The 22991-nt window shown below is 39.7% G+C and overlaps 3 protein-coding genes across 3 annotated transcripts; 1 reads left to right on the forward strand and 2 right to left on the reverse strand.

Annotated features, from left to right (window-relative positions):
* Positions 1-1881: 1881 nt before the first annotated feature.
* LOC128526407 (HMG box-containing protein 4-like) lies at positions 1882-12406 on the reverse strand. The gene is made up of 12 exons (XM_053498233.1): positions 12344-12406; positions 10663-10791; positions 10474-10549; positions 10019-10318; positions 9284-9463; positions 9088-9191; positions 8914-8995; positions 6525-6589; positions 6286-6403; positions 3850-4094; positions 3140-3262; positions 1882-2234 (listed from the first exon to the last, which is right to left on the reverse strand). Exons 1-12 carry the CDS (start codon positions 12344-12346, stop codon positions 2190-2192), a joined length of 1470 nt encoding a protein of 489 aa, XP_053354208.1. The 5' UTR covers positions 12347-12406; the 3' UTR covers positions 1882-2189.
* Positions 12407-17074: 4668 nt separating this feature from the next.
* LOC128526409 (heme oxygenase-like) lies at positions 17075-19385 on the reverse strand. Its single transcript, XM_053498235.1, has 7 exons — positions 19246-19385; positions 19018-19072; positions 18727-18838; positions 18361-18576; positions 17932-18204; positions 17691-17778; positions 17075-17602 (listed from the first exon to the last, which is right to left on the reverse strand). Exons 2-7 carry the CDS (start codon positions 19068-19070, stop codon positions 17475-17477), a joined length of 870 nt encoding a protein of 289 aa, XP_053354210.1. The 5' UTR covers positions 19071-19072; positions 19246-19385; the 3' UTR covers positions 17075-17474.
* Positions 19386-20640: 1255 nt separating this feature from the next.
* On the forward strand, positions 20641-22991 carry LOC128526408 (heme oxygenase-like). Its single transcript, XM_053498234.1, has 7 exons — positions 20641-20758; positions 20935-20989; positions 21148-21259; positions 21415-21630; positions 21787-22059; positions 22209-22296; positions 22388-22991. The coding sequence occupies exons 2-7, from the start codon at positions 20937-20939 to the stop codon at positions 22513-22515; spliced, it is 870 nt and encodes a 289-aa protein (XP_053354209.1). The 5' UTR covers positions 20641-20758; positions 20935-20936; the 3' UTR covers positions 22516-22991.

A 22991-nucleotide genomic window follows, 5' to 3' on the forward strand; every position in this document is an offset into this window, starting at 1 on the left:
TTAGTGGCATTCATGGGTCAGCATGGGTACTTTTGCCAGTCTGAAGCTATGCAGCCTCATAAACAAGCTGTTTCTGTTCTGACACTTTTCTCTCATAACCAGCATTCTTTTTTTTTTCAGTAATGTGCACTACATGATCGGACCAGATGGACATCATTGAGCATTGGGTGCCCATAACGCTTTCACAGGTTGGGAGATGCTTTGACAGTCATCTAGCCACCATAATTAAACCAAATTCTTATCCTTTTTTTTTTTATCGAACACATCAAATTTGAAGACTGACAATGAACTTGCATCCTAATAGTCCCGACTCTTTTAAAGAGTCGGGACTATACGACTCTTTCAAAGGTGCCACTGTAATTAAATAATTATTTATATTTACCTCAGCCGTTATTGGTTGAATGCTATGTATGATCAATGTAATCGAACCTACTTATTACAGCAGAGCGACACTTGGCTGAATACTGACATTTGAATTAAACCTAGAAAACAGCTTCAGCTGTGAAGTTATTCATGTGAAAAGTCTTAGTCATGATCTAAGCACTTTGCCATGGTACAGTATGCAGTGTAAGTGTACAGTACAATCAAGTACTACCGAAATTCTATGACTTGTCAATGTGCACTGACTGTACTAGCAATTTAAATGCCACCATGTCCATTTAAAAAAAGAAAAAAAAAAGAAAAAAAAAGTGCAAGTTCTTTATTAGTACCTAGAACAATGAATATTACAGCAGCAAATGTTAAGCATTTTTCTTTGCCAGTGGAGTTTGGGCTGTTTTATATTCCAGGTTGCTGTCATGCTGGGATTAACCTCTGTCTTTGCCATTTATGCTGACAATGCTAGTGCAAGGTTTGTGGACACCTGAGCTTCAAAACCATTTCCCGTATCATCATTATATGTTTTCTAGGCATGTCCCCCATTTCAATGTTATAGTATGTAATTTTTGTATTCATAATTTACTGTATATAGGAGTATGGTATAGTACACTACAGTACGCTAATAAGTACTGAAAATAAGTATGCCATGTACAAACCAGGTACAGTATAATGTATAAATAGGCAAAATATAATTTATACTGCTTTGGGCAAAGAGGCATTTATCAAAATGGAACATGTTTAATCCCCTCATTACAATTGAAGGAAAACTATAATGCTTCAGCATACAATATTCTATACAACTTTGAGATACCAACTTTGTGGCAACAGTTTGGTACGTGACATTTAAGGACATAATGATCAGGTGTCTACAAGCTTTTGGTCAAGAAGTCTTTCACTTTTTTCCTATAGGTTTGAAAGACAAGCAGGTGACCAAAACTGGGTAATGATGAAAAAAAAATCCTGCCTCCTAATGTACAATGGAACAACTGATGATAACCTACATGTACTTTAATTCACATATAAATGTTAACGATTTAAGCAAAACTTTACATTTAAATAAGAAACAGTTAGACCTCTCGCAAAGAGCTCATTTAATAAAACCTCTTACACGATATATTGTGATGTTAAATATAAAAGCCCAGAGTACCATACATGGCTCCATCCTGAAATTAGATGAACAGGTTAGCAGAACAGATGTGTTCTACATGAGGTCACCAAAAATAGCATGTCACCTTACGTGTAGTAAAATCATGGCTCAACACTACTTCTATATAAACGTCCAACACTGTTATAGAATAAACTTGGAATATGCATAATGACAACCACAAAGAGATATTGTCATATGTTTTCAATAAAGTACTGTGAAGCTTAGAGCTGGTTAATAACCTGAGCTTTTAAACTACAAATCAAGTTAGGGCAATTATCAAATTAAATAGTGACCTGTCTGCACAAAGCAGACTCCAACCCCTCCCCCTCTTTAAAATCAGATCAGCTGCACAGAGGTTAAAAGGGCTCACTAAAATGCTTTTAATTGATAGAATGACAAAACACAGCGACAAAAAAATACAAAACGGAGAGTAGACGGGATAAAAATGGAACGACAGATTAAGAAGCGGGTTAAAAGGAGACGTGTAGTCTGTGGTCTGTCCAGTGCAAAAATGTGCAATTCATGTCCTTCTCATGATGAGAACCAGAAGTACTGTCAGGGTTGACAAAGGTCCAAGGGCGTGGAAGGTGACAAGCTACCGGCGCCATCTTCCATAAAGAGGAGAGAGAGAGAGTCTGTAACATGGGAGATGACCCGGTAGCGTTCAAAGTCCAGGCATGACGTAGGCTATGTTATCCAGAGTGTTTGACTGAAATGAACAGAAATGAAGGATAAACAAAAATCAGATCATATTATATAGATAATGGGTCATTTGTAAAATCTAAACAAAATACACTGGTGTATATTTTATTAAAGTTAAAACATGCTGCAACAGTTAATCACTAAATGTTAGCAGACACTACCTACTTTCGTAGAAAGAGGCATTTTGACTGACAACACTATTAACCAATCACGTATCTCCCTGAAGCCAATCAGAAAACTATCACAAATCTGTTACTCACGACAAACAATCTCAACATTGAGAGATAAGTTTATCTGTTTTTTTTTTTTCAATTCAGTGGCTCCATCTTGTGCAGCACAGCCTATAACTAGACTGCCATCTGTATGATTCTAAAGCAAGTGGCCAAAAATCCCTGTATTAAAATTTTTACGCTTTTAAGCTTCTGACATCGATTTCTAGAATCTAGGACTGGAATTTAATATTACATTCAATAACAAATACATGTATACAAGTAACTGAACTGACATTATAAAGTAACTTAATGGTCATTGTCACAAGGAAGCTTTAGAGAATAAAAGAATATATATGGAAATGATTTGGAATGAAAAGTAAAGGGTAATGTGTACAAATCATAATTATCAGATCGTTCTTGATGATCATGCCAAGAGTGACGGTAGCAAGGAAAAACTCCTCGAGATGGCAATGGGAAGAAACCTTAAGGAAAATTTTTGACTAAACAGGAAAGACATTTTCATTTAGGTGATATCGGATAGCAATGACTGATCTGAAAATTTTATAATTACCTATAGCATGGCTAGAATTTTATTTTATTGTTGCTATTAGAGTTCAAAGTTAACAAATACTCTAGGTTATGTTTTGTACAAAATTTTGTATTTTATCTAATTTGTTAACAGTAGGATGGGTGTAGTTACCAGTACGTGGGGAGGGCAACCGTTAAGTTCTGGCACCTGAGCAGTGAGACACGCCAGAGGGCCAAGAGCGCACAGCACAGAGTCCAACAGTACAGAAAGAGAGCCTGACACCGTCACCATTCCCTATACACACAAACACACACAGGTAACACATTGATACAGCTCAGAACTAAGCCAGGATCCAAGATGCTGGTTTATCTTAAACAGTTTACACCAACGAAGTTATTACACTGATATTAAATCATACCTACTGAGCCAACTGGCAAATGCAAGATTTTTTTTTCTCATTGATTATACAAAGTGACACAAAAAAAAAACAGGAACTTTTTTACAATCCAATAAAAATAGGAGTGATATAAGAAATACATTTTATTGCCCGTTCCACTGATCCATGATTACTAAAAGGGCGGAGTGTTTAATTGCTAAATGTCACTAACCCGCAGTGCTAATACCCGTAGTGCTACCATTACGCATTTAAAAAATTCCCGTTATTCTGTGTCACCCTGTACACAGAATAACCATGTACACAATAAATATAATGATGAATTTTAATAAAGGAATAGTTTATCTTTGCCTGTGAAAGATTTAACAAATATATTATATATACAGTATACATACAGTATCTGTATTGAACAATCAATTCTAATTATTATTATTCTAATGCACTATTGGCTTGGGGGATCACGACAATCTATAGTAGCGGGTCATACTTCAGTTTCCTGGAGCCTCCGGCCAATCAGCGACAGCGATTCGCCTAACAACTGCAGGTGGGCAGCAGCATCGATTGGGTCCACCTCGGGATCTCTAAGTGGTGATGGTGCGGGTTCAGCTACAGGAGTCAGAGATGGTCCGTTTTGAGGCACAGTCACGGCAGGCTCTGGCCTTTTCGGCACCGCTGCTACTGTGTGTGTTGTTGCTGGGCTCGGCGTAACCGCACCTGGGAACTGAGCGACACCTGAAGGAGCAGAGATAACAAAAAGAAACCTTGATTGGTTTTGGATCAGTGGACTGAGCTGTGTGCAGTGGTACAGGGGTAAATCAGTATTTAAGGTGTTGGACTACAGATCGGAAGGTCACAGGTTTACTCAGGCAACACCAAACTGACTCTGTTGGGCCCTTGAGCAAGGCACTTAATCCCCATCTGCCCTTGTGTAATGAGATAAACGTAAGTGGCTCTGAATAAGCACATCTGCTAAAAATTCCATAAATATAAATGTAACACAAGTATTCTTGTTTTTGAGTAATTTTCTTCTAAGGAAATTTACATCTAAGGATTTATTCCTAACATTTGATGATGTAATCGATTTGTTTGCTCGCATGCAACAAAGCAGATACAGTGGGGCAAAAAAGTATTTAATCAGCGACCAATTGTGCAGGTTCTCCCACTTAAAAAGATGAGTGAAGCCTGTAATTTTCATCATAGGTATACCTCAACTATGAGAGACAAAATAAGGGAAAAAAACCCAGAAAATCACATTGTAGGATATTTAAAAAATTTATTTGCAAATTATGGTGGAAAATAAGTATTTGGTCAATAACAAAATTTCATCTCAATACTTCGTTATATACCCTTTGTTGGCAATAACAGAGGGCAGACATTTTCTGTAAGTCATCACAAGGTTTTCACACACTGTTGTTGGTATTTTGGCCCATTCCTTCATGCAGATCTCCTCTAGAGCAGTGATGCTTTAGGGCTGATGCTAGGCAAAACGAACTTTCAACTCCCTCCAAAGATTTTCTATGGGGTTAAAATCTGGAGACTGGCTAGGCCACTCCAGGACCTTAAAATGCTTCTTACAGAGCCACTTTTTCGTTGCCCGAGCGGTGTGTTTGGGATCACTGTCATGTTGAACGACCCAGCCACGTTTCATCTTCAATGCCCTTGCTGATGTAAGGAGGTTTTCACTCAAAATCTCACATGGCCCCATTCATTCTTTCCTTTACACGGATCAGTCGTCCTGGTTCCTTTGCAGAAAAACAGACTCAAAGTTTCCATCCCCATGCTTCACAGTAGGTATGGTGTTCTTTGAATGTAACTCAGCATTCTTTCTCCTCCAAAAACGACAAGTTTTTACCAAAAAGTTTTATTTTGGTTTCATCTTACCATATGACATTCTCCCAATCCTCTTCTGGATCATCCAAATGCTCTCTAGCAAACTTCAGACGGGCCTGGACATATACTGGCTTAAGCAGGGAGACATGTCTGGCACTGCAGGATTTGAGCCCCTGGCAGCGCAGTGTGTTACTGATAGTAGCCTTTGTTACTTTGGTCCCAGCTCTCTGCAGGTCATTCACTAGGTCCCCCCGTGTGGTTCTGGGATTTTTGCTCACAGTTCTTGTGTCCTTTAGACCTCACAGGGTAAGATCTTGCGTGGAGCCCCAGATCGAGGGAGATTATCAGTAGTCTTGTATGTCTTCCATTTTCTAATAATTGCTCCCACAGTTAATTTCTTCACACCAAGCTGCTTACCTATTGCAGATTCAGTCTTCCCAGCCTGGTGCAGGTCTACAATTTAGTTTCTGGTGTACTTTGACAGCTATATTGGAGTTTGGAGTGTGACTGTTTGAAGTTGTGGACAGGTGTCTTTTATACTAATAACAGACGCCATTTATACAGGTAATGAGTGAAGGACAGAGAAGCCTCTTAAAGAAGTTACAGGTCTGTGCGAACCAGAAATCTTGCTTGTTTGTAGGTGACCAAATACTTATTTTACCAAAGAATTTACCAATTAATTCATTAAAAATCCTACAATGTGATTTTCTGGATTTTTTTCTTATATTGTCTCTCATAGTTGAGGTATACCTATGATGAAAATAACAGGCCTCTTTCATCTTTTTAAGTGGGAGAACTTGCATAATTGGTGGCTGACTAAATACTTTTTTGCCCCACTGTATTTTCTACAGAATCTGCCTGCCAATCCAACCGCCTGACTGTTGATCATCTGTCCTCCAATACACCCACCCCCACTTGTCAATCCATCTGTGTCAATGTGGACATCTGTCAGGCAGCATGTCTATCCACCATTCCATATGTAGTCCAACTCCATAGACTGTACAATAAAACTTTTTGTCTTTGCATGTCTGTACTATGTACATCTGTTGGCATTGATGTTTTCACCTATGACTCTCAGTGGCTGGCTACAAACCTTTACTTTTGCTGGTATCTTTGGCAGGTTTGGGCTGGCTGTGTTTACTGCGTTTGCTTGTAGTGGACTCGTACTTCATCTGCTTGTGCTGCAGATACTCCGCCCTCTCCCTCCACACCTGAGAGATCAGGACGGCACACTCGATAACACGCATCTCATTTCTGATTCCAAGACCATTAGAACAAAGGGAGAAAAATCAACCCAGCGAAATGTATTCAAATACCCATATAGACAGTTACCTGTTTGTCTCCCTCGGGTAGCTGATTCCAAGCATCTCCCAACTTCTTACTCAAATCACCAAAATCTGTCAAATAATTTAGAAAGCATTGCTGTAATTTAAAATTATCAGGACAGTTATATTCTCCATTGTTATCTCTGGTTGTCTGATTATCGTATTCAGTATTAAGTCCTAATGCCTTGGCAGAAGTATATTATTAGCCAGGCTAACAAATAACCTGTATCTGAAAAAAATATCAGTTAATAAAGCAATATTGCATGCCAGGGAGAACTCTTGTGCTTGCACTTATAACCAAGCAGAAGACAACAGCACAAAATGGAGTGTAATATTTTAAAACATTTGTTTTGTTTGAAAGAAAAAAAAATCCACTAAATAAATAAATAAATGTGTAGTCTCATAAGAGTATAATGTGGAACCTGTGTATTTATTAATGTTTTCTGCTTTACATTGTATGTTTGTCTTAAAGCTGTACAAGACTTACTTAGTCAGAGATTACCGGTACTATGAAGCCAAAATTTACAGAGAATAAACTATGGAGGGGGTGGACACTCCTGTAAATCTCCAAAGTTTCTCTTTATATTTATTATTCCGCTTTAAAATATGAGCTACATTAAATTCCAGGTTCCGGTGTTAAATATCAAATAGAATGAAATGGAAAACTAGTGCGCTAGGGTGTACAATCCCTTATTCAACACGCCAAGTATTGCCCTTAATTAATTGGGAATTTAGAATTTGCAGCGTTTTAGCTTGGCGTAAATAAAACAACACAGAGGCACTTCAGAATGACTTAGAAGCAATTAGTAAACAGACAATGTGTTGTTTTAAATGTTGCCAGAGATATTTTCTTGCTAAATTGTAACTGCCTTCTCCTCAATTCTGCATTCCATACCAAACTACTTTCACTCATGCTGCAACCAAGTGTTACAGAGTGATACATATACAGTGAGGTCAATAAGTATTTGATTACCCTGTTATTTTGCAAGTTCTCTTACTTAGAAATCATGGAGGGGTCTAAAATTTTCAGCTTAGGTGCATTTCCACTGTGAGAGACAGAATCTAAAAAGAAAAATCCGGAAATCACATTGCATGATTTTTTAATAAATTATGATTAATTATGATTATTTGTAATTTACTGTGTCAAATAAGTATTTGATCACTTGCTTATCAGCCAGATTTCTGACCCTTGAAGACCTGTTATTTTTCTTTTAAATAGTCCATATGCTTCTTACGGAGCCACTTCTTAGTTTTCCTGGCTGTGTGCTTTGGGTCATTGTCATGTTGGAAGATCCAGCCACGACCCATCTTTAATGCTCTGACTGAGGGAAGGAGGTTTTTGCCCAATATGTCACAATACAATATGTCACAATACATGGCCCCGTTCTTCCTCTCCTTAATACAGTGCAGTCATCCTGTCCCCTGTTCAGAAAAACACCCCCAGAGCATGATGCTTCCAGCCCCATGCTTCACTGTAGGTATGGTATTATTGGGATGATACTCATCATTCTACGGCGAATGGAGTTGAGACCAAAAAGTTCTATTTTGGTCTCATCTGACCACAGAACTTTCTCCCATGACTCCTCTGGATCATCCAGATGGTCCCTGGCAAACTTCAGATGGGCCTGGACATGGGCTGACTTATGATAGTAGCCTTGGAAACGATGGTCCCAGCTCTCTTCACGGCATTGACCAGCTCCTCCCATGTAGTTCTGGGCTGATTCTTCACCATTCTTAGCATCATTGATACCCCATGTTTCTACTTAGACTTTGGCTGATTGTGGGGTGCACAGGTGTCTTTATGACAGCTAACAACCTCAAACAGGTGCTACTAATTTAGAATCATGAGCAGAGTGTAGCTGGACTATTTAAAAGCAAAATAACAGGTCTTTGAGGGTCAGAAATCTGGCTAATAAGCAAGTGATCATATATTTATTTGACACAGTAATTCACAAATAAATTGTTAACAAAATCATACAATGAGTTTTCTTTTTAGATTCTGTCTCTCGCAGTGGAAATGCATCTATGCTGAAAATTTTAGACCTCTCAGTGATTTCTAAGTAAGAGAACTTGCGAAATCACAGGGTAATCAGACAGAAGTATGATCAGACATTACATATCTAAATCTATCTGTATCAGAATCTCAAAATACTGTCTTAAAGCCCATTTCTGCTCCGCCATTATAGTCTTGTCCTAATCTTTACGTTAACATTTTAGAACATTTCAAACATATAGTGTGGGTTATATGCACAACAACAGGCTGTACACATAATACATCTAAAATATGATTACTTTTTGTGTCAGATATGAACCACTTACTACTTTTTCCCTTTTTTTAGACAAACAAGCTAGAGATAAACAAAATTTCTTTTAAGGAGGCGTGCGTGTGTACCAACCTAGACCTGGCTGCTCCTCCAAGATGCTCAACCTGTACTCTTTCGAGAAGATCTGATATGCCGTGAGAACCTTTTTCTTCGCCTGCAGTTCAGACAGCAAAATATAAATACAGAAATGCGCTAGAATGATAACAGGTGTAAATAATTTGAATGTTAAGAAGTCTGGGAATTTACTTTCACGGCCTTTAATCTGGCCTTCTCTTCTTTCTTTTTCTTTTTGTCACTGTGCGATCCTGACCGTCCTCCTGTGTACAACCCGACATCCGAGCTGCCATTAGCTATGAAAAAGATCAGAGACAGAGAATGCATTGCAAAAACTATATCTTATCTATAAGAATATAAAAACCATCACCATTAGCCATTGTCATACATTTGCTGCCGTGACGCCGCTCTTTCTCCTTGTCCTTCTTCTTCTTGCTTTTCTTGCTCTTTTTGCTCTTCTTTCTGTGCTGGCTGAAGGAATCGTCGATGACCAGCTGACCCGCTTCCTCATCCTCCGCTGAGGAGGAGCTGTCGTCGTCCAGTAGCTCGTAAGATCCGCTGTAAAGCCCTGCAGTGAAAGGAAGTAACAGGGTATGCAAGATTTTTAACAACACACTAAATATAGTTTTATAAGTCGAGCAGAAAGTCTGAGTGTGCTTACACTTTTTTTTTATGCCTGATAATTAATTTCTGTGCAAAATCATTTGGTCCAACAGCTTAGGAAAGAAAAATCCTATCAGAAAATCTGAATTTGTAACATGTAATAATGTGTCATAAACTAGAATGAGAAGTCATAGTCTTATATACACAGTGTGCATAGGAGGATTTTTTTTTTGTCAAATTGCAGATTCAAATTCAAAGAATCTGCTTTGTAGTGTACATGATTTCATGCTCTTTTACATCTTTAAAAAAAAAATACTAATGGACTTTGGCAAAGTTCAACAGGAACCGTTTTCTTCCTTTTCCTAAACTCTTAAAGCATAATAGCTCATTAAAAACATTAGAACAGCCGTCAACAGACATTCCCCTCAATAATCCTCTCTTTTGTTTTCTCCCTGTGCCTTGATTACATTCTGCCTCACCTGCCTCTCTGCATAAACACACCTGCCATCTATTTCCTCACCTTCCAGCTCCACTTCCTCGCCGACAATCGGCAGCACCTCCCTCGCCACGTGCGGTTTCTTCTTAGCCGGTTTGGGCGCGGGCATGCTCTCCCTCCTACGATCTTTTCCCGAGAGGAGCGGGGGGTACGACGGTTTCTTGGGGAGCGTAGGGCAGGGCTCTGAGCCGACAGCTGTAGGAGAGGTGATAGCCTGAAGCAAGCCCATTGCAGTCATGCCATCATGAGGGGAAGTGGAAGGCGCTGACGCCGACACGGAGCTGCCATGGCTGTCTGACGGCCTTTTTTTCTTTTTGTGATGATCTAAGGAAAAGACGTACAGGTTCATCATAGATTATCACTTTGCTTAATACATCATATCCAAACCTGTATAATCAGTACTTGCTTAATTCTAATCAGGCATCCAAGGCATTATTACACAATCGCTATTAAAAATTTCCTTACCAGTGCTCACCCACCTTTATAACGATAATCATCATGATGCTTCTTTTTCTTTTTGTGAACCTCACCGCTCACTACAAACCCATCCGATTCCTTTTATAAAACCAGACAACAAACATCAGTGTAGTGTGGAATTAAAAAAAACCCTGAAAGCTATAATAACATCATAACACGTCGTACTACGTGTCAGGTTGCAATCTTCTTACCTTGGGACGTTTTTTCGAGGACTTGCGAACCTCAGCATCGATGATCTCCTCTTCTCGCAGGAGGTCCTTGTAAGATCTCCTCTTCTCTCTCTGACTGCGGCCTGCCACCAGGCTCACCTCGCCCTCCATCTGATCATAATACACAGAAATGTCATGCAGGTGCATTTGTGGTGCGAGGGCTTCATGCAAGGCGGCGCTGTTCTGAAATTTTAGTGCTCATATTTCAGATCTGTGGTTCACTAACAAAAAATATGGGATTTGTCTCAAAGTCAGGAAGAGTTAACATTTAGTTTAATCAGGGGTGTCGGATCAGGAAAAAGCACTCAAACGTGTAGGACATCAGTGATCACAGTGGGGATTATAAGACTCACTCACTTATTGTCTATGGGCACACACACAACTGTGGCCAAAGGTTTTGAGAAACAAAAATCCACAAATTCTGACAAACTTTAAGCATTGATTATGCAAGACTTAGCTGCCATCAGTCAGGATGTGGCCCAGAAGCTGACAGACAGCACACCTGGGAGAATTGCAAAGGTCTTAAAACAGAAAGATCAATAATTGGAAATCTGCAATTATTGACTTTTTGCATAAACTTAATTTAATTGTCAATAAAAGTCTTTGATGCTCATGAAATGCTTGTAATTATACTTTGATATACCATATTAACATCTGATAAAAAAAATTCTAAAAACAATGAGTCAGTAAACGTTAAAAAAATATATATATATTTGTGTCGTTCTCAAAACTTTTGACCATAAGTATACACACACTACGGGCAATTTGGGGACACCAATTAGCCTAATCTGCATGTCTTTGGACTGTGGGAGGAAACCATGGTACCCTGAGGAAACCCACCAAGCGCGGGGAGAACATGCAAACTCCATGCACACAGACCCCGAGGTGGGAATCGAGGCACGACTTTGGGGGGTAAAAAATAAAAATTAAAGCGAAATTGTGGCCAAACCCCAATGTATGAATTATATAATCATGAAGAAATATTTCCCATATTCTGTGACATAAATAAAACAGCAGTTGAAATCGGATTAATCTGCTTTATTGATTTCATTTCTGCAAGTGATCTCTCTGATCAATCTGCACCAAGAAACAGATTATTAAACCTCAGTGCTCACCGTGGTCAGATTTACATTCTCATTTCCAACATCACACTAACGCTTTGTGAAATATTTTAGATGTGATCTCGGAAATCCGAGAGGCGGATCCGAGGGTCGCCAGCAGAATATAAACAGCGTTTTCCCGCCTGTGTTTGAAAACAATTTCGCTAGTTGGCTAACACACACACTTCTCTTTAATGTTTGCCGGATAGCTTTAGCGCTCTTGCGCTCGCCTATCTTAGCCTAATAAGAGTCTGATCCTAAACGCCTTCCTACAGGATACAAATTGCACTACATACTACATTATAAACATAACTTTAAAAACCCTAGATAGGGCGCTTAGATAGGGAGAACTGCGCTATTTAGCATTCAGCCTCGTCAAACCAAGCTAAAGCTTTCGTAAACACCTAGAACTAGTTAGCCAACCGGCTAACAACATTTATTTACGCTAAACCCTATACTAAATTAAGTTATCTTAGTAATGTGCATTATTCATGTAGCATTCTTCGTCACTGCGTATTTGAGAAAAAAGACGCAATTTTCATTGAGTAAAACAGAGAAATTACCATTAACTAGCATTCATAAACTTCAGGCTATCCTCGCCGCCATCTTGAACACAGACATTCTTCTTACTCCAGCGAATAGCTCAATAGAAGAATGCGTCAAAAAGCGCAACAGCGCCCCCAAGCGTTTTGGGTGAAAGATGCGGGGATTTACACACTCACTCATTCTGTATACCGCGTGGACCTGGAGGCTACTCCAGGAAACAAGGAGGTGTACACTTTGACAAACCATTTCAGGGCACACATACACACACACACACACACACACAACGGGTGTAGGAAACGCCTGCAAACTCCACACATACACAGACCCAAGGCAGAATTCGAACCCTCGACCCTGGAGGTTCGAGACCACAGTGCGAATCACTTTACATTTAATAAATCTAAAAGCATTTATTAAATTAGTTTAAGCAGATTTTATTTTAAATTTGAGGTAACCCTACCCGTGGTTCTCCCCACATGCAGATCCTGACGCTTGCGTGCCACAATTACCTGGAAGTGTAATGTACGGTCAACTCTCTGTGCCAATGTTTCAGTAGCCCTCGCTTCAAATTCAAATAAAAAAATTCTAATTCCATTTGTCACATACACAGTCATACACAAGTACAATATGCAGTGAAATGCTTATACAACCGCTTGTGACCTTAAAATCTAAATTATCAATAGAAATAAAAATAAATTAAGGAACAAAATATGAAAACCTTCTTTCTACTCTGGTTTTCTCCCACAGTCCAAAGACACGTAGGTTAGGCTAATTGACGTTTCCAAATTGCCCGTAGTGTGTGAATGAGTGTCTGAATGTGTGTATGTGTGTAAGCCCTGCAGTGGATTGGCACCCTGTCCAGGGTGTACCCCGAATCATGCCCTAAGCCTCCTGAAATAGGCACCAGGCCCCCCGCGACCCTGAATACAGGATAAAGCTCTATAGACGAAGAGTGAGTAAGTGAACCTTCTTTCTAGAATAAAGAAAAACTGCAGAGAAAAGAAAAAAAAATATTTGATATAAAAATATTTTTAAAAACCTTCAGTAGCTGTACAAAATATACACAATAATGGCTATACAATATGAGAAATGTGCAAACGTGTGCAAAATGAAATGGATATAAATGTCCAGAAAGTATGCAAAAATGAAAAGACGGTAGTGTGCAAAATGAAATGAAGTGTATAAATGTCTAGAAATGTACAGGGTGAGTGCAAATATGCATGAATGTACAAATGTATACTGTCCATAAATGGACTATAATTGTCGGGTGTGAGAAATGTCCATAAAGTTCGGCTGATCTTACCACCCTGTGTAGAGCTTGTCTGTCCTCCATGGTGCTGTTCTCGAACCAGGTCATGATCTTTCCTGTCAGGGTGCTCTCTATGGTGCAGGGTAAAAGTTCCTAAGCATCCTGGAGGGCAGTCTGAAGTCTCTCAAGCGTCTGAGGTGGTAGAGATGCTGCCGGGTCTTTTTCACCACACCATCGATGTGACAGGACCATGATAGTTTCTGCATGATGTGGACACTAAAATTACTGAAGCTGTCCACTCTCTCCACTTAGCTCTTGTTAATGACGGGGGTCTGGTAGTTCCTCTTTTGCTTTGCACTGAAGTCCACTATCAACTCATTTGTCTTGCGAACATTTAGAAGAAGATTGTTCCTCTGGCACCTGCTTCTCCAGATTTCCAATCTCTTCCAGGTAGGCCATCTTATCATTGTCAGATATCAGGCCCACCACGACGGTGTCGTTAGCAAATTTGATGACTGTTTTGGAGTTGGTGGTGGCCACGCAGTCATAAGTTTACAATTAGTACAGCAGGGGGCTCAGGACACAACCCTGTGGGGTTTCAGTGCCTAGAATGAGGGAGGCTGAGACATGTTTGCCCATCCTTACTGCCTGTGGTCTGCCAGTCAGGAAATTGGAGATCCACTGACACAGAGATGGGCCAGGTGTTTCAGCTTGGTGATGAGTGTGGGGGGAATTATGGTATTAAATGCTAATCTGTACTCGACAAAGCGCATTTTAACATAATTCCTCCTTCTAGTTTCCAGGTGAGTGAGTGATGTGTGGAGGAGATATAGCATCATCTATAAAGCGGTTCGGGTGGTATGCAAACTGTAGTGGATCTAGTGTGTCAGGTAGCAATGAGATGATTTCTTCTGCCTGACGTACCTATGCATGGTCTGTAGACGCTCTGCAGTCTTACCTGGGGATTCAGTAGCTATGAGCTCGGCCTGACATACAATTTTCGCTGCTATTGCAATGCCTGTGACTCACTCACAGAATGGCATAAATGTTAATGATGATGCTCTCCACCCTCCTGTTACATTCAGTGGGAAGCATTGTAACCTCGCACCTTCAAGGTTGAGGGTTCGATTCCCACCTTGGGTCTCTGTGCATGGAGTTTGCATGTTCTCCTAGTGCCTGTTGGGTTTCCTCCGGGTATTCAGGTTTTCCCCCCAAAGTTCAAAGACATGCAGATTAGGCTAATTGGCATTCAAATTCAAATTGCCTATAGTGTATATTTGTGCTTTGTGATGGATTTACACCCTGTCCAGGTTGTCCCCCACCTTGTGCCTGAAGTTTCCCGGGATAGGCTCCAGGCCTCCCACAACCTTGTACAAAGGAAAAGCGGTATGGAAGAAAAAAAGTTAATGAATTAAATGATTAAAGTCAAATAGAGGATGATCTGTGATGAAATTGCATCAATAAAAGAGAGAGATCACTAAACCAGTTAATGCAGGGAACAAAATGTACATTTAAACAGAAGGCATTATTATTATCATTATCAATAACAGACATGAGGATTGTTTAATCTTTATAGAAGGAGTCTCCAGAGTCCGTAATTTTTTCCACCATGGTTTTGCTTTGTCTTATTTACCTAATAAGTGGACAAAAGTCATGACTTGCTTTTCATTAATAAGCAACACCATCCCTCCCATGACCCAGTACAGCAGTGGTTCCTAATCGCTGGGCCGGTGCAAAATTGTCTTACATAAATCACTGGAGACTACTGTTACACAGGATACAAGCAGTATAGAAAATCAATAAATCAATAGTTTGTTTTGGTGAAATTATTACCCATCAGAATTCACATAATTAACCAAATTAAGTGCTAGAAGATCTAAAAGTCCCTAAGGAATATGAAAAATGAAGCCCAAGAAGCTATCAACCAATATGTCAGACGGAAATATAACATGGTACAACTGCCATTATGCTTAGAGTAGGCTATACACCCAGAAGATGTTAATTAGAGAGACAATCAAGAGACCAAGAGTAAGTCTCTACATAATGCTACCAATACTATGCTTCACTGTGGTAATGGTTTTCTCAACATAATGGGAAAATGCCAAATATATCACTTTGTGCCATGGCAGAAGAGTTCTATTATGGTTCTTCAGGTCCAACATAACATTCTTCCCACCATTCTTTTATAAAGCCAAGCCAAGGGTCTTTTTTTTTTTTTTTTTTTACCTTTTTTTGGTCTTTTGTGGAGCCGCGAGGTGAGTAAGCATCATCTCCAGTGTCAAAAAGTAGTGGGAGGTCTGATAAGCCTACTCGTGTACATGCACAATGTGCTGAGATTTAAAATACGTCGCTTAAATGAACGATAAGGAGACATTTGTATTAGAAAACAAAAACTGCTTTGTAAGTAGATAGAGAAATAAAATGTGATTGTAGGAAGGCGAGTTGAAAATTATCTGCATTCCGGTTATAAAAAAAAAATCTCTTTTCTGTCTTTTCAGCACTTCCTGTTCAAGGCTACTGTCTCCCCAGTCAATGCTGAGCTGCTGTGAATGTGTTACATCAGTTCATTTGTAACTGCAGTGTGAGAAAATGGAGGCCCACTTGTGATTTGCACAAAAGAAGAGCAGCATGCAGTGATTTGTGGATTTGTGAATCACAAAAGGGTAGAAACAGAGACGTTTGGATATCTGTAAACAAAATTTGGACAGATAGTCTAAGACTGTCAAAGTTTCTTAAAGAGAATCATTACTGGTGACAAGACAAGGATTCAATACTAGAAGGTGGGGGCAAAACGGCAGTGCATGGAACGTAAACATCCTCAATCGGCAACCAAGGAAAGTTCTTGCTTACAGTTTTCTGGAATTCTTAAGGACCATTATCAGGAAAAAGTTCTACAATCTACAGTGCTCATTACAGTGGGACGCCTATCGAAAAGCTGAAGCCTAAACTTCAGATTTAACACAAAGGACCGCTATCCAAGGGCATTGTTATCTTGCATGACAATGCACGTCTGCACACTTCTACCCACACTGTCGACACTCTACAAAAACTTCATTTTAAAGTGTACGGGGATCCTTTCTATAGTCCTAATCTCGCTCAATCAGGCCTTTACCTGTTTGATCCCCTAAAAGGAGCCATATGAGGACAACTATTCACTTCTGATGTAGTGTGAAGTGAAGACAGCGGTTAGTTTTTTTTTTTTAAATGAGGGAATACAGAGGGTTGTTGACAGATGGATAAAGTGTATTGAAAAGTAATTACGACAATAACCTAAAGTGTGTGACATGGTCATCTGATCATACAACAGTAATTTGCCAACAGGTACAGTGTTTTTACTTATTAATCAAAAGCAAGTCATGCTTCCTCAAGACCAAAGAAAACAAAGCAAAGCCCTTCTGTTTGAAGGAAATTTCCACAATGGGAAAAAAATGTCTCTCTGAAACATCATGTTCCTAAATGCATTAACTGCATTTTTTCGTCTATTTTAATAAACATTCACACATTCTGTTTAATCTTGCTTCAGTGTTTTATTAAAAATGTAAATCATGTACACCTTAATGATAATTACAAAAATCTTTTTCAGAATGCGCATTATAGGTACATGCTGTCTTGTCTCTTTCTCACTCACATACGCGCACAAACACACACACACACACTTACACGATTGCTACATTCATTACAGGTCATCAGATAATAAAGTACCTAAACAGTGTACTAAATCCTAACAAAGACGTGAATGAAACACAAATAATTACACATTATACAAAATATGACCTGCCTGAATTAAAAGTGCATGCTAGGAGTGTAAAGAGAATGTCCCTGATCTGAAATGTAACTTCAACTCTTCAGTTTATCTAAATTTGCATATGGTACAGTATTTACATGTTACATAGTCGTAATACTTAAAATGCGTACATTCCCATTCCCACTGCCAGAGCTAAACAGAGACCAAGCAGCATCCTAAGCAGCTGAGAGGGAGACGTCAGTGAGGAGGACAATGATGGCGCTGAGCGCTGGCACACTCTGACATCTGAAGAAAGAGACACAGGCAGTGTTAGAATTCTGCATAAGATAAAGATTGCTGGATTTTGCAGGCTCTCTTAGTGTGTGTGTGTTACCTGGAGTCTTTGTGTTGGGCGTTTTGTTTCTCTGCCTCAACTCATTCTTCTCTGAGACATTCAACAAGTTCTGGAGTTCTTCAAACACCTGGAAAGTAAAACCATCCATACACACACACATGCAAATTAGTGTTACCTCATTTCACAGAGATAAATCTTATAAGTGGGTTTTTTTAAAAGATCCAACAAAATGTACTATATCCTGTAAGTGAATCTGTATAGATTGAAGAAATCTTTTAACCTGGATGTTGAACTCGAATGCTCTGACAGCTTCCTCCAGCACGCCCTGTCTCTGTGTCTCCGTCAGCTCGATGCTGTTCATCCTGCTTCTGTACAGCTGCTTGAACAGATTCGGGCTGCTGACGGACGGAAAAGTGAAGAACGTCAAACCATCTCCAGTCTTCAGTCCTAAAGATTTCTGGGCAATACGACCCAACACCTGGCCACCTGACAGGTCACCCAGGTAGCGAGTGTAAGCGTGAGCCACGAGGTATTCAGGATGCTCGCTGCCAACCTGGAATAAGAAGAAAACCAATATTGTATATTTAATAGCAAAGTAATAAAGGACATTAATTCATTTCTGTCCTTTAAATTGCACCAAATATAAATAGTGCATAGGTATCTTTTACAATCTTTCAATACATATACAAAAATAAATCGTTTGCCGAACCTCTCTCAGTCTCTGAGCGTATCTCAGTGTAGCAGCCGGTACGGTCACCTTCTCTTTCCAGTCCGGACCATAAAAGTGCTCCAGATCCTTCTTAATTGCCGGCAACCTGGCCAGTTCCTGAGGAAAGTAAATCGGTGCGACGCTGTCTTGAGAAGCGTTTTTGTCCAGTTCCTCCTCCAGAGCTTCGTAGATCTTATACAAGGAGCACAACAGCAGCTGAGGAAAGAGACACAGAGATGAACCATTATGCCGGATACAAGGAGTCTTATCAAGGACATTCTCAGACTATAAAACACTGACTGAAAAGAATATCTAAAATCTGTTTTCAAAGGTGATTGGGATGAGAGTGCTGATAAGATGTCTGACCTTATACTGGTCCAGGCTGATGTTCGCTTTCTGGAAGGCCAGCATCAGTTCGGTGTTCTCAGCTCGCACGTGGCTTTCTTTAGTCACAGATTTTATCTGCTCAGACAGATCACTAGAGAGAGAGAGAGAGAGAGAGAGAGAGAGAGAGTGATGTTTTAATATAAGTAGTCATAATTTTCGCTTTAATCTATGTCAGATAGTCAGGGAAAAAGGTTAAACAAGCTTCCATTGGTTAAAGTCTCATAGCTTAAAGATGCCATGTGAATGTCTTAGATTTGCTGTTGTACTTACTGGTCTGTGACCTGAACCTTCTCAGTCTGAACGTTCTGCTTATCCACTTCCATTTCTGTGAGAAAGAGAATTAAGAGTAGTTCCTGAGAACAGCTGTCTTGTATCATTTTTGCAACCAACATTACAACATCTCATAAAGACAGACATTTAATCATCTTATATATATAGAGAGAGAGAGCAGTTATAAATGTGTATTTAAAATGGATCATTACTAAAATGTTTACTCACTCAGATGGTCTTTGAGTCGTTTAATTTCCTTGATTTTCTAAGAAAGAATCCTCTTGGCTCAGTTGTACAATGTGGAGTTCATTCTGCTTGACATCTCCCGCTTTTTATACTCGCTCTCTCGCTTTCACAGCAGGGTAAAAACAGGAAGCGGTATTCAGCCTAGTAGAACAAAGCATGAGGGAGGACCTAGAGCTAACCGTGACACAGCACACACACAGGGTGAACCAGAAACACCGAGACAGATGGAGAGGGAGAGAGAGAGACGGGGGGGCGGGGGTTAGGACTAACCATGACACACACATTCTCCAGGCTGAGAAAGGAAGAAAGAGGACGATTTAATGCTCTTTAAGAATGATAAATACATGGCTTTACGTTAGTTTTTCTTTTCCATGCTGTAGTCCTGTTTTTGAAGGTGCAGGAACGTTAAGTCGTCCCTCTGCTGGGTGGATTGCACGTGAATCACTTCCACGCGCTCTCTCTCAGTGATTGCTGGGCGTTTCGCTGAGTCATGGTTCTGATTTGAACACGGCGTTATCGGCGTGCTTAAACCACACCTCAGCAGTCTGGGGTTACCAGTTACGACTTAGTGAGAAAAAGGGATTCTAATAGAGTTCAAAAAGTAGTGTCAGTGGCAAGCAACCTTCGTAGGGTTCACAAGTTCCTTAAAAAAAAAAAAAAAAGGAAAGAAACAGAACTAATAACGGGAGGAATACCACAAGTCTCCTTGTTGTACTTGTAGGCCAGGGGTAGTTCAGTGGTTAAGGCATTGGACTACGGTTCGGAAGATCCCAGGTTTAAACCCTGCAACCACCAAGTTGCCACTGCTGGACCCTTGAGTAAGGCCCTCAACTTCAACTGCTCAGATGTATAATGAGATTTAAAAAAAAAAAATTAAAATTTAAAATGCATGGCATTTGATTGATTAATAAATACATTTTCAAAACTGACAGTGGTACTAAAAGTCACCACTGATGGTTACACTGTTGTGTTTTAATACTAATCTAACACTGACTATACATTCACAATATATACAGTATTTATAACTCTCTAACTAACACATTATATTTGTCCGTCGAGTCATTTCTGTGTACATTTGCTTGTGTACCATTCCCTCCACAATGTCAACATGCATGAGCGGAAAAGATCATGTGACTGAATGTGTCTAAGTTCCAGCTGTGTCATGGTTAGTCCTGATCCCTCCCTCGCTCCCACTCTCACTCCCTCTCCCTATTCCTCTCTGTCAGTGTTTCTCCTACCCTTTTTTTCCCTACACTGTGTGTGCTGTGTCATGGTTAGCTCTAGGTCCTCCCTTCTGCTTTGTTCTGCTGGCCTGAATAAGGCTTCCTGTTTTCACACTGATGTGTAGGGGGAGGGAGGACGAGAGAGCGAGTGAGTATATAAGCAGCAGCTGTCAAGCAGTGTGAATTCCACTGCCTACAACAGAGAAAAGAGGATCTCTTCGTAGAAAACAGGAAAACTACACAACCTCGACAGCTTTCCAAAGACGATCAGAGTGAGTACACCTTTCATTATTGATTCATTTTCAATACATATTTGTTGTCTTGTGTAAGATTCTGTTCCTTCTTACATATCGTCTCTATGAGATGCTACAACATGTTTTTCTTTCTTTTCCCTTTTAAATTATACACTCATCAGCTACACATATTATTTTTTTTATCTCTCTCACAGAAATGGAAGCAGATAAGCAGAATGTTCAGACTGAAAATGTTCAAGTCACAGACCGGTAAGTACAATAGCAAATCTAAGACGGTTAAGTTATGAGAATAGAAACAATTGAATATGGCCTTGTTTAACCTTTTTCGGTGACTATCTGAAATAGATTAAATGACAAGAATTGTGAATGACTATTATTAACACAGCACTGTCTCTCTCTCTTTATAGTGATCTGTCTGAGCAGATAAAATCTGTGACTAAAGAAAGCCACGTGCGAGCTGAGAACACCGAACTGATGCTGGCCTTCCAGAAAGCGAACATCAGCCTGGACCAGTATAAGGTCAGACATCTTATCAGCACTCTCATCCCAATCACCTTTGAAAACAGATTTTAGATATTCTTTTCAGTCAGTGTTTTATAGTCTGAGAATGTCCTTGATGAGACTCCTTGTATTCGGCATAACGATTCATATTATCTCTGTGTCTCTTTCCTCAGCTGCTGTTGTGCTCCTTGTATAAGATCTACGAAGCTCTGGAGGAGGAACTGGACAAAAACGCTTCTCACGACAGCGTCGCACCTATTTACTTTCCTCAGGAACTGGCCAGGTTGCCGGCAATCAAGAAGGATCTGGAGCACTTTTATGGTCCGGAGTGGAGAGAGAAGGTGACCGTACCGGCTGCTACACTGAGATACGCTCAGAGACTGAAAGAGGTGCGGCAAACAATTTATTTTTGTATATGTATTGAAAGATTGTAAAAGATACCTATGCACTATTTATAATTGGTGCAATTTAAAGGAAAGAAATAAATTAATGTTCTTTATTACTTTGTTATTAAATATACAATATTGGTTTTCTTCTTATTCCAGGTTGGCAGCGAGCATCCTGAATACCTTGTGGCTCACGCTTACACTCGCTACCTGGGTGACCTGTCAGGTGGCCAGGTGTTGGGTCGTATTGCCCAGAAATCTTTAGGACTGAAGACCGGAGATGGTTTGACGTTCTTCACTTTTCCGTCCGTCAGCAGCCCGAATCTGTTCAAGCAGCTGTACAGAAGCAGGATGAACAGCATCGAGCTGACGGAGACACAGAGACAGGGCGTGCTGGAGGAAGCTGTCAGAGCATTCGAGTTCAACATCCAGGTTAAAAGATTTTCTCACTTTACAGATTTACTTACAGGATATTGTACACTTTGTTGGATCTTTAAGAAAATCTACATATAAGATTTATTCCTGTGAAATGAGGTAACACTAATTTGCATGTGTGTGTGTATGGATGGTTTGTTTTCCAGGTGTTTGATGAAATCCAGAACTTGTTGAGTGTCTCAGAGAAGAATGAGTTGAGGCAGAGAAACAAAACACCCAACCCAAAGACTCCAGGTAACACACACACACTAAGAGAGCCTGCACAAATCCAGCAATCTTTATCTTATGCAGAATGTTAACGCTTTGCCTGTGTCTCTTTCTTCAGATGTCGGAGTGTGCCAGCGCTCAGCGCCATCATCGTCTTCCTTACTGACGTCTCCCTCTCAGCTGCTCAGGATGCTGCTTGGACTCTGTTTAGCTCTTGCAGTGGGAATGGGAATGTACGCATTTTAAGTATTACGAATATGTAACATGTAAATACTGTATAATATCAAAATGTAGATAAATGGACGATTCAAGGTGAAAGTATGAAATCAGGAAAAATGTCCAGCTTGCACTTTTATTTCACACATTTCAGATTTCGTTTTGTCATTTCCATGTTTTATGTAGCAACCGCATTTTTACATGAAGAACAGTAAGTACACTGTTTAGGTATGTAGATGAAGTGACAAGTTTAGATGAAGCTGCTTGATCATTTTTGTAAATTTTCAGCATGCACTTTTCTGGAATAATTTTTATGATTTTTCTCACGATTTAGTAAAGAGAGAATCGATAAGGTTATTGTTCACATATACTGTACTAGTCTTTAATAGATTCTACAATCTGTGAGTAAATTTAAGCAAATTGTTTAATACATGTAAATATTGCATACTATTAAATTATACATGTTTTGCTTTTTTTATATTAAATAAAATAACAACAATAATATG

Source organism: Clarias gariepinus, chromosome 6, assembly GCF_024256425.1.
Source record: "Clarias gariepinus isolate MV-2021 ecotype Netherlands chromosome 6, CGAR_prim_01v2, whole genome shotgun sequence".
Lineage (NCBI taxonomy): Eukaryota > Metazoa > Chordata > Actinopteri > Siluriformes > Clariidae > Clarias > Clarias gariepinus.